We start from the raw sequence: 11799 nt of genomic DNA, 5'->3' as shown, positions 1-11799 counted from the left end.
ACAATCGTCGCAGAGAAACTCGTTGGCTGCTTCTACGCCGCGGTCTCTCTCTCTCAGTTGCTATTTATTTTTAGAAACGAGTCCTCGTTTCGGTGCCGCGCCAATGGTGAAAGCGACGCATTGATCGCGCGCCGATTTTCCTCTCTTTCGGCCGCTTCTCTCCATCTGGCGGCTGATTTGGAAACCGGCGAGGTCCATGACCGGTGCATTCCATTCACATTCCTGGCCTGGTTCCAAGTGAGGGCAGCACCGAGTAGGACTTGGACTGTTGCCGAGTCCAGGTGTCCCCGAAAAGCGCCGACAGTGGGCCACACTGGCCGATTTGTTATTTTGCCTTTCACACGTGACGTCAACGGTCTCAGCGTAAAGCTTAAAGGGGCGTCTTAGGGGTCACTGTTCCTTGCATTTGTGATTTCAATTAGTCGACATGCGTTGTGAAAGATGACGGCCGAAATTTCCAAAAGCCAAATGGGTTAAACGGAGAAAGTCCTAATTTTATCAATTTCTTCAAAAGGTATGATTATATAATTTCTTAGGAAAATTGTCTTATTGATTTGGCGAAAAAATTGCCTAAAAGTTGACACATATGTCAAATGCTCTGACAAGCCCTTACCGTTGACAGCCAATGCAACCCCGAAGCGAAAAACTTTTTCCGCCCTCGATGATATTAAATTCCTTCCACCCTCGAGGAATGCCATTAATGAAAATTCCGCCACGACTCCCGCATATCTTTCGCCACATAGCCTTATTTTTTTATTCCTTTCAACTGCACCACCGAGCTTTTCTCAGTCAGTCCGAATTTGCCCTCTGTGAAGTTCGCACCTCGAAAAGTTCTCAAAAATATTATATTAATTTAATAATGCTGCCCACCTGTGTGTGGGGTTCGCGGATCATCCGCAACCACCTTCTCACCCACTTCTGCGCACCCCCAGATTTGATCCGCAAGTACAGGATGTCAAGGATGTGGCAAGCCAACTTTTCGGATGTCAGTCCCCCCAGTCCGGGGGACATTGCCATGGAAAACCTGTATCCAGCCCTCATCGAGTGCTTCGCCATCATCATCTGCGGGTAAAAAAAATAATTCAAATTATCTCAATCAAATGTTATGTAATTTTTATTTAATTATTTTAATTTTTCAACTATTGAAAAATATTTTACATTATTTATTTTATAATGCACTTGATACTGACAGTGAATCATTAAATTTTTTATTGATTGTGAGGTCAATATGTCTTCAATTAAGCCTTTGCAATATCACAACGTCAATGATTCCATTACTACAGAGATTTAATTGATTTTCTTTGTGATAATTATTCTTGTTTGTTGCTTTTAATAATTACTTATATTTTGTTTTATTTTTAATAAATAATTGTGAGAAAATGGCAATTTGGAAAAAATATAAATTTAATATTTTTATATCAAATAAAATTAAATATTTATTTATTTTTATATGTCTTTCATTTTATTAGTATAATATAATTAAATAAATTAAATAATATATTATTTAATATAAACATTTTTAAAAATCTTTCATTTTAAGTTTAAAAATTTATAATATTTTATTAAATCCAATATTTGCAGACTATTATTTATGTTTTTTACTTAAAATTTTCAATCCTCCAATTCCAGATACTTAGCTGGACGGTTCAATCTGATCTCACAAACGGAGGGCAAAGGTCTTGGAACCTTCGTCGGCACCTTTGCCTTGCCCTCACTTATTTTCCTGTCCCTCGCCGAACTAGATTTAAGGTAATCAAAACCCAATCGACAAAAGTCAATAACTTCACCAATACATTCTGCAGTTCCGTCAATTGGAAATTTCTGCTGTCGTTGCTGATCGCCAAGGCCATCGTTTTCTTCGGGGTGGGATTGATCACTTTATTGATCAGCCGCCCCGTCAATTTGGGCAGAGCAGGCCTCTTCTCCATTTTCTGCACTCAAAGCAACGACTTCGCCATTGGCTATCCAATTGGTCAGTGAATAAATACAAAAAATATTAAATTTTTAATATCATAAATTTTATTCAGTCGCCGCACTTTACCAAAAATCGCACCCCGAGTTTCCGTCGTACCTTTACCTCGCGGCGCCGATTTCACTGGTCATTTTGAACCCGCTCGGTTTTGTCCTCATGGAACTTGGCAAACGACGAGAGAGTGAAGGACAACCTGTCGGTGGTTGCCGGTTGGCGGCCGCGGTCATCAAGAGCATCGCCCTCAACCCTGTGGTCCTGATGACCGGCTTGGGCATGCTCGGAAATATTTTGTTCCACCATCAGCTACCCACTTGCATCTACGGAGTTCTCAAAGTCTGTTTTTCCGTCAAAAACTAAATTTGAAAAATAATGAATTTTTTCACAGGTTCTAGGATCGGCTTTTTCGGCCACGGCTCTGTTTTTACTCGGCTTGCGAATGGTCGGAAAAGTGCACAAAATGCAAGGCGCTGCCCTTCTAGCCCCTGGAATCATGATTGCTGTCAAATTGTAAATAATTTTGAGTTTAATTTAAAATAGAGATTTTATAGTTTTATAATATTTTAGGTTGGTTCTGCCTCTGGTGGTCAGAGAGGTGGTCAGCATCATAAAACCTGGAGTAAACGAGACTGAAACGTCCGACTACAGCACTTACGGCTTCCTCTACGGAACTTTCCCAGCTGCTCCCGGCGTGTTTGTGTTTGCGACCCAATACAATATTGATGTTGATCTCGTAAGAAATGAAATTATTTTAATCCAAATTTAATTATTTCTCTGCTTAGATTGCCAGTGCTATGGTCGCTTGTACGTTCATTTCGGCGCCTCTGATGTTCGTCTCCGCCAGAATGATAACTTTGACAAAACTGGACCCATCCGATTATTTGCCAGAACTCGACACTTTTGTTTTCCGCATCAGCATTGCTGGCTTAGTATTTAGTGTGAGTTGGATCTTAAAAAAAAAAATAATAATAATTTCACTGAAAAATTTTTGCAGATTTGGGTATTAATAGTTTTTATTCTGAGCAAGAAATACAAGCGGGTTCCTCACAGATTCACCTTTTGTTTGGTCATTTCTCAAGTAAGTAAATTGTTTTCATGATTATTGAATTTTTTAAGTACAATTTTAAATTTAACAGTTCCTTTCCTGCACCGGAGCCATATTATGGACGGTTTTGGGACAGGAGGAAGGATGGCAATCCTACGTCCAGTTCTCAATTTTCGCTCTCGGAGTTTACGGGTGTCGTCTTTGGACAGCCTTTCTTGCCATTGGACTGGTCCTGATGCAGTGCAGGAGTTTGTGTTTCGTCCTAAAATTACAGCCTTATTTCATCCTGTTGGGTTGGGGGTATGCAATTCAAAAAAGCTCTACATGCATTTTTAATTTATTAAATTTTCAGCATTCCGAGTGTGATAGTGACGGCCCTGCTGTTGATTGTGAAAAAGGAAGTTGTGATTTTAGGAGGGCGCGATCCTAATTTTACTTACGGAGAAATTCAAGCAATTGTCGCCACCTTTTTACTGATTGTCTGCATGCTGGGTAAATTTTTAATTTAAATCTATATTAATTAAATTATAAAAAAACTATAGTCACTGTAGGATGTTTGATTCTCCATCAACGATATCGCCAAAGGTACTCGCGCTATTTGCTGCTGGTGCAGGACGACGGCGGCGTTGGGAACATTCAGGATGAAGGTATTTCTGAGGATGAGGATGAAGGTGTCGGGTCTGAGCCGAAAACACAGTCTTCTGAAACATGTTCTCTTAAAGGCGATACCTGCGAGGGAAAGGCTTCCGGAAGTGACCCCTGTGCCAGCGGAAATGGTAAAAACTCTTATCAAAGAAGTGAAGTTCATTTTAAAATTTACCAAAAATTAAAGGTTGCTGCTCTAGAGTTGTGGATATTGAGGATATTACAGTAAGTCATGCCGCTGGCCCAAGTTCCTCAGACAAAATTCCAAGGCGCAGAACAACTAGGTATTTCAATTTTTTTTTTTTAAATTATTGTTTTATTCAACAATTTTAAGATAAATTCTTAAATAAATTTAAAATTTAAAGCGCTTGAAATTTTTTTATTATCTAGAAGTTGTTTAAATTTTATTTGTTTTAATTTAAAGCACTTTTGTTGTGCCAAGATTAAACTATTTTTCAACTAACAATTTTAAACATTTAATTTTATTATTTTCTAATTTTCAGCACTTTATCTGCTGGTGATTTGTGTCCTGGCGAGTTTTCATGCGCCAGCGGAGGCCAAGAATCGTGCAGGGAAACTGTGGAAAAGTACAGAGCTGCAATTTCTACAGCAACAGATGACGAAGTCGAGGAACTTGCTGGAAATTCTGTCTGCTGCAGAAATGAAGACGAAGGTCCGGAAGACGAGGCACAAACCTTAAAACACGTCGTCCTTTTGCTTTTCCTTCTCTGCTCCATGTTTGTGGTAAATAAAAATTTAAAATTTAGAAGAAAAAACGGAATTCTAAATGAAAAAAACTATTCAGGGAATTGCACTTTGCATCTGGACTCTGGTGATGGAAAAGATATCAGGAATTTTCATCGAGCTCTCCTTTTTGGATGCAAGTCTCAATTTCGGCCAGAGCATTTTCGCCTTTGCTGTTTTCGGTTTGGATTCGGAGCTGATTATCTTGCCATTCGTCAAGAGGTATGTTCATTTTCCTTGCAAAACGATTGCCCATTAAATTATATTGGAACCATTTAGATGGCGCCGATTTTGGTTCGGTTCCGAAGCCCTGCAGTTGGTGCCGTGGAACGAGCTGAGCCTTGAAACGAGGCAAGTTTGCGAGCAATTTCGTAAACATCATTTGGAAAATTGCCACCGGGCCATTGCCAGGAACAGAAGGTAGATTATTTTTTCCCTTCCGGCCGCGCCAGATGAATTTTTTATTGCAGCAATAATGGTGAACGCTTGAATTTCAGGTGGCGCCTTCAACAGTTTAAGCAGGCGTTCCCGGGCTGTGAGTTGGTGGACTGGCTGCTGTCGGTCGGCCTGGCCCACGACCGAGTCGAAGCGCTCAAGTACGGCCGGCAGTTGGTCGAAGGCCGAGTCCTCAAACATGTTGCCGGCCACAGGCACTTCATGGACGGCCCCTTCTTTTACTGTTTCGTCCTGAAGGAGCAGTAGTTGACACAATATTAAATCTCATATTCGATGCCAAAGAGCATAATAATGGTTGTGATTGAAGAAAATGACACGGATGAACCTGGGAGAAATATTTTTCGCTGGTGTGCTTACTGTATATTGATGGCAAATATACCATAAATATTAAATTATATAAAATAATTTATAATTTTTCTTTTATTTTAACCATCCAATATCTATTTCTTCCGATACAAATCCTAATGAAACCTTAATAAAGCAAAGAGAAAAATTAGATTGCTCATTGTTGATATCAGGTATTTTTAACTACTAATTTATATATATTTTTTAAATAACTGTTAAATAATAGTTATAAAATTTGTTTTATTAAATAAAGTGAATTGTTTAAAATTAGAATTTAATTTATATATTTAAAATTTATTTTATTTTATTACTACAAAGAAATATATTGGTGAGAAAAAGGCCAAAAAATGAAGCAGAAATCTTTGACTTTTTTGATTTAAATAGTTATATATATTTGCAACAACTTATTGTCGTTTAAGGATTAAATTATTTCTGATGAAAAGAAAATTTTAATCTTTTTGCCATTGTAAATCGTAATAATGTAAATTTCAAAATACCTGCATAATATACCAAACAATGAATTTTCTAACTAACTTGACATGATAGTGAAAACAGGCACGAATTCCAGCAACGCAGTCAGCGCCAAACAACAGAAAAAAAAATGAAAAGCAAGTGTATATAAAGTTAATAAAAAGATAGTAGAGCAGTGTCTTTGTTTGTGTTGTAAAGTGTAAAGCAGTTTCAGGGTTTAATTTTTAAGAGGTTTTTTCGTGGATTTACTGAAACTGTGCGAGAAATACTTGGCTTTAAAAGAATCAAATAAAAACCAAAATTTTGGCTTTAAATTGAGAAATTAATTTTTAAAATGGCTAAAAAATTAATATTTTTTAGTATAAAAAAAAAATCAAAAATTCAATTAAAACTCGGAAAATTAGGATAAACAGAGCAACATAACTGGCCTATGTTTACCCTAATTTTCTGAGTTTTAATTGAATTTTATATCACACATATTAATTTTTGACCCAGTTTAAAAATTTATTTCTCAATTAAAAGTCAAAATTTTGGTTTGTATTCGATTCTTTAAAGCCTAGTTTGTTTGCACAGTTTCAGTAAATCGACGAGAAAACCTCTTAAAAATTAAATATTATATTTAACGTTTTGTTTATTGAAATAAATTAAGTTAAAAAAGATGAAATTGCTGAAATAAAAAATATCAATCTGTAACAACTTTGCTTATATATTGAAAACTCTCTTTAAGTCAATATTTTACAATATTTTATAATTATGATGAAATTTTAAATAAAGGATCTAGTCACTGGCTGCAATATGGAGACCAATATTTCATATCCACTTTGACTTGTTGAGATATAATATAGACTGCAAGTTTGCCAAAACCAAAATGCTCTGTTTTTGTGCTCGAATGCAGAGGCGGAACACATGCAGGACGCTATTAAAACTGCAATGTGCTCTTCTCGCAGACTGCAAAAATGCAATTGGCATTAGTTTGTTCATTCTCGACTCATTTTTTCCTTGGTCGCGGCGCCGCCGCGATAAATCAGGCTCTCACACTTAAAAGCGCCCCACAATGCAAATAGTAATGGCCCCGCATGCGAGTATAACAACGCGAATTCCGCAAACTCGGCTGCCATAAATCGCAAACGAGATCTTCGCAAGTACATTATTGTGTGATCCTTTTATTAGGCGCGACCAACAAAAGCGCCAGTCCAATAATCCTGACCCGGCCGGCGCGCAAAAAGCACCGCGCCGCACATTACTGCGCCTGATTGGGTGTTTGATGGTGTCTAGCCGACCTCGCAGAGTGTCGCGTGCCCTTAAAAGTTCACCGCACAGAGACGTGCAATGTCTTTTATCGCCCACGCTGTGCTTACCCCAGATGGTGTGGTATCATTTTTCTCATTTCAAAAGAGCTTTTTTTTAATGCCTACACAATTTTGTTTTTCGGAAAGTGTACAAATTTTATAATTTGATCTTTGTTATTTAAAAAAAAATTATCAAATAATGTTGCGTTTGAACTGTAAAATTTCGATGAATATTTTAAATCTTGAAATTATGTTGAAACAAGTTTAAAATACTGACACATACTGAAAAAGTAATACATAGTTTTGTAAAATCCAATTAATTTCATATTATTTAGCCCTTCTTTTGTGTTAAATACTATCAAAATTATTAAATTCTGACAAAATATGTACAAACTAAAAGTTAAAGATCCACTCCGGTCATTTGTATTGCTCTTTATTCTGAAAGATTGCTAAATTTCGAGTATATCTGGTGAAAACACTATTTGAAAATTCCAAACTGTTGCGTCTCAATCAAAAGAAAACCTAAATACGAGTGATTCGCGCGAAAAACCTGTGAGAATTGAGTAGCCAATCAGATCCATCAGTTTGTTCCAAAAACTACAGAATTTGGTCACATTGGCGCTGCGATCGCTGATTTTTCCACTAATGCCCCACGGCGCTGCAGAAAACTTGGCAAAATCAGCGATTGCAGCGCCACAAGTGACAAAAACCTGCAGTTCTTGGAAAAAACTGATGGATCTGATTGGCTACTCAATTCTCACACGTTTTTCGCGCGAATCACTCGAATTTAGGTTTTCTTTTGATTGAGACACAACGGTTTGGAATTTCCAATTAGTGTTTTCACAAGATATACCCAAAATTTAGCAATCTTTCAGAATAGAGAGCAAAACACTTGACCGGAGAGGATCTTTAACAATGACAAAATAATTATTTTTTCCATAACTTAGTCCGTAAAAATAAAAAACCAAATAAATAATTCAAAAATAATATTAAAATAAGAAATTATAATAATAAATAAATGTTTTTTTATATTATAAAGAATTTACATATTTCATCAGTTTTTTTTTTTAATTTTACACATTTTATTCAATTATTTTATGCTAATATAATTATTCAGCTCAACTTTTTCTAATTGTAAATAGCTTGTGATAATTTAATGTTGTATTTGGCATGGACGAACACATAGAAATGTTTATCTCTGCTGGTCTTTCTGTTTTTAGAAGTGGGCTTTGGAACCAAATATTAAAAGAGCAGTCGTTATACAATTTCCCGCTCGTAATCTGCTCCTTGAGTATCCCCCAGCAGCGCAGATCTCTCCATTCCTCTCTATATTGCCGGGCGATATATTTCTAGTCATTCCAACATGGGCTCTTTTTGTTCATCTGCTCGTTCATTCCATATTTTTTTTTCTGTGTGTGTTGTTGTGCGTGTTGCCTATGTATGTTGGAAAATATACGGCCCGCAGCGAAGAGGGTGCCGGATAAAAAAAATTCTATTCCTCTTTTCCGCGCGCGCCAACTCGGGCACTGAATAAATGAATTTTTTTCTTCAACAAAATATAAAATATCAGAAGCGGATAAAAATAAATCCCTTTATTGCATTTGACAAAGAATGAGCCTGATAAAAGTTCGCTCGCGGCGTGTACAGATCTCGTCGTATCTCATTAGAGAGCCGCCCAGAGATAGTGCCAAATTTTAATGCACACCAAACTTTTATCTTGATCCCAGTCATGGCGAAATTATTGCGGCGCATCGCGTCTGGCATCAATGGCGCTACCCTTGTTCATGCACCACAAGACGGCGTAATATTTTGAATTCGACACGGAATTATGGACTTTTTACAGCTTTGCAAAGTAGCCCAAAAGTGCAGTAAAATACAGCCGCGTGTCTCATAATTCACGGACCAAAAGTATTTTGCTGAAATTTTTAGCCGGTAAGAGACAATCGAGTTTTTTAGATTAAAAAAAATTTCTATAGAAAACAATTAATTTTGTGCAATATTTAGAAATATATAAAAACACGGCGTACAAAATCACACACTATAAATTTAAACTAGTGGTTCAGCTCAATATTATTTGATATTTTTTTTATGAAAAATTTGTTTTGATGCATGAAAAATATATTTTTCACTATTTTTTACAAGAAATTTCATCAGCAGCTATTTTTTTGGCAGCCGAATTTGTTTGCGTTTCAGGCAAACAAGAAGGGCTGCGTGTGATCGACTTTTAATTGCTGGTGCGCGGCCCCGCGTTTTCGCACACTTCATCTCGCGATTGACGCAATTTGTGTAAAAAGCTCCGTCTCTCTCTTATTCCAGAGTGCTCAGCCGCCAAAAGCCGCCATAAAAATGCAGACGAGAGTGAATGGCAGACGCCTTGCATTTTTTTCCTCGCATGCGAAAGCCACAGCGACTCTGACGTCAGTCCAGATAAATTAATCCGGCGGCAGCAGCAGCTTTTATTTTGGTTTTATGTGAGGCGTAACGATCAAGCGGCGATCATTTTTATCCGGGCCGGCAAAAATCAATCACCATTCATTGGAACGTGTGTGGGTGAAATTGAGGGCTGATGGGGAATGCCAGGGCGCGCTGAGTGCACGCCGAGCGGACCATCAGTTTTTTACACTTGTCTCGCGCTGTATGGACCACTCTGCGCTCATTCAATTGGTGATTTATTTTTATTGCAATCACGCCGAGGAAAGTATGTATTATGCGATTTCCTCCAAAAAAACTTAATTCTTGGCTCGACAATTGAAGTATATAAATTTTCTAACAATAAGATCTTGAAATTTTGTCAACAAACAAATTTAGAATGATCAAGAGAGACTTCGTTTTGGAACTCAATGTCCTTAAAAGTTCATAATGTTTTCAATTTTTGTTTTCTTTATTAAACTAAAAATAAATAATTTTCTTTCAATTTTTTAATAAATGATTCATTAAATCAAATTATAAAAATTTTTAAATTTAAAAATTGGGAAAATTTGTTCAAAATCAGGTTTTATATTTTAACTGAAGAAAAGTTGAACATGACCTTTGACCTAGAAATTTAAAATCAATTTTAATTTTATAGAAAGCACAAATTAAGGTCTCAAATTATCTAAACACTTCATTTTATATCCACAAATTTTGAAGATATGCATGTATGACGATAATTGTGAATAATACTTTTATTTAAATTCTAGGGGCAAATATTGGCCACCGGATCAGTATATTTAGGACCAAAAATGGAAATAGATTTGAGATTTGACTATGGCGTGTTGGGTTGGCTCTGCGTTGTTGAACGCGCCGTTTTCCGACGGAAGCGCGTTTTCATATTCAATTCGCCGCTCGGCCGATTTTTTCCTCTCTCCTCGTCAAGGAGGGCGGCATACAAATAATAAGAGCGAGCGAAAGAGACAATGGTGCAGAGTGCTCTTCATGAAATAAACATGAAGAATGACGCCACATTGCCTCTCGTGGTTTCAGCCAACATTCAAGAAAAACAAACTGAACAACACTCGGCGAATTCGCCGCCTAGTCGATGGGATGAGTCGTTCCGATGGTGCCGGCGCTGCTGGAAAAGTAATTAATTTCGGAATCCCATCCACCCACGCTCAAAACTCGCGCAGAGAGTAAAAGTTAAGTGCTTGTCACAGAATTGCCAGCGCGGGGGTGGATTTTACTGAACGAGTAAAATCTTCGCTCAATGCAACTAACAATAAGAAGAATAATTATAATTGACACAATTTAACTTTTATGTACATCAATAAATAAATTACTGAAGATTATTTATTATTGGAATGCTTCTTAATTTTAAAAATAAAATCATATTAACTAATTTTGTTATTTATTAAAATAAATAATTATATTTTATACTAATTTTTTAAATTCCTTATATAATTTGACTTCATCTAAATAAAATTTAACACTGCAATTTAGTTATAAAATTTTATAATAATTATCTAATTCAACAAAATCTACACGATTAACAGAGTAAAAGAAATTTTACTCTTCATTGGATGATTTTTTACTACTGTATGTATTTTATAAGTGAAAAAAAATAGTCTTTGGTTTTAAGACTGGGCTTATTCTGTGGTTAAATATCGTTGGCAACTTTATTTTTGTACTTATAAGTTTATTTTCGAAATTAAATCCGCGGCATTATAGCATTGACGGAAACGTAAGCCGGGACAGATCAATCTCAATGACACTCAAAAGCTCGTATATAATATAAAAATAGAACAACCCCCATCCTTTTAAACGGTCCTCTCTATTTTCAGAGCAGACTTTTCCACCCTCTTTAGATAAAGTGCATAGTCCATCATCCACCCCCGCAAAAGACCCACCCTCGTCTCTAACAAACACCACAAGCATCGCACGCAATCAAACACCGGCCGAGTAAGTGAGCCAAGGTCACCAGCGGATAGGGTGTCGGACGTCAGGGGTCAACGCTCGCCCTTGGGCGGTGGGGGTGAGGGGTTGACACGTGATCCCTGTCGGAGTGACGGCCAAATGGACCGTGTGCGGGAGCAAATCGTATGCGTACACCCTCGGGCCGGTGTGCAGCGGGCGCTCGCAGAAAAACGTACGAGGGGTTGGTGCTGAAGGGGTTGGTGCGCGGCAAGGGGCACAGTTGGATGTGTGTCCGCGCGTAATATGTATGTGTGTGTTCGTGTGTTATGGCCGCGTTTGTCTGGACACGCTGGCGCCTCGATGTGTGGCCAACTAGCGGAGAGCAGCCCTTATTTTCCACCCCCTGTGCGCGCGATGTGCTCCACCGAAAAAGCGGCAGAGGAGAGAACCGAGTACACCGTTAAAGTTCAAAGGCCACAACTCCTTAGATGCTTTTTCTTTAGGGA

The 11799-nt window shown here is 37.5% G+C and overlaps 1 protein-coding gene across 2 annotated transcripts; it reads left to right on the top strand.

The window, feature by feature from the left end:
- The first annotated feature begins 340 nt into the window (after positions 1 to 340).
- Positions 341 to 5256, top strand: LOC132198554 (integral membrane protein GPR155). 2 transcript variants are annotated; one of them, XM_059622629.1, is made up of 18 exons: positions 341 to 514; positions 933 to 1068; positions 1630 to 1749; positions 1803 to 1972; positions 2028 to 2305; positions 2358 to 2479; positions 2537 to 2702; positions 2752 to 2907; positions 2964 to 3047; positions 3106 to 3314; positions 3367 to 3506; positions 3557 to 3661; positions 3737 to 3790; positions 3847 to 3943; positions 4163 to 4403; positions 4465 to 4625; positions 4683 to 4823; positions 4901 to 5256. In XM_059622629.1, exons 2-18 carry the CDS (start codon positions 953 to 955, stop codon positions 5103 to 5105), a joined length of 2565 nt encoding a protein of 854 aa, XP_059478612.1. In that variant the 5' UTR covers positions 341 to 514; positions 933 to 952; the 3' UTR covers positions 5106 to 5256. The 2 variants fall into 2 exon arrangements, with proteins under 2 accessions (XP_059478612.1, XP_059478611.1); XM_059622628.1 differs by having other exon boundaries at positions 342 to 514; positions 3557 to 3790.
- The last annotated feature ends 6543 nt before the right edge of the window (positions 5257 to 11799 follow it).

The sequence above is a fragment of the Neocloeon triangulifer genome, unplaced genomic scaffold (assembly GCF_031216515.1).
Source record: "Neocloeon triangulifer isolate White Clay Creek 2 clone unplaced genomic scaffold, ASM3121651v1 ptg000013l, whole genome shotgun sequence".
NCBI classification, from domain to species: Eukaryota; Metazoa; Arthropoda; class Insecta; order Ephemeroptera; family Baetidae; genus Neocloeon; species Neocloeon triangulifer.
Note: the sequence above shows the minus strand (reverse complement) of the source record. Positions and strands in the feature narration are given on the sequence as shown.

What these genes read in the sequence shown, in the direction of transcription:
- LOC132198554 (XM_059622628.1), top strand. Translation starts at nt 953, where the DNA reads ATGTCAAGGATGTGGCAAGCCAACTTTTCGGATGTCAGTCCCCCCAGT. An exon ending in CTCGCCGAACTAGATTTAAG is followed by an intron (nt 1,750 to 1,802) that starts GTAATCAAAACC and finishes TACATTCTGCAG; the next exon opens with TTCCGTCAATTGGAAATTTC. An exon ending in TTCATCCTGTTGGGTTGGGG is followed by an intron (nt 3,315 to 3,366) that starts GTATGCAATTCA and finishes TTAAATTTTCAG; the next exon opens with CATTCCGAGTGTGATAGTGA.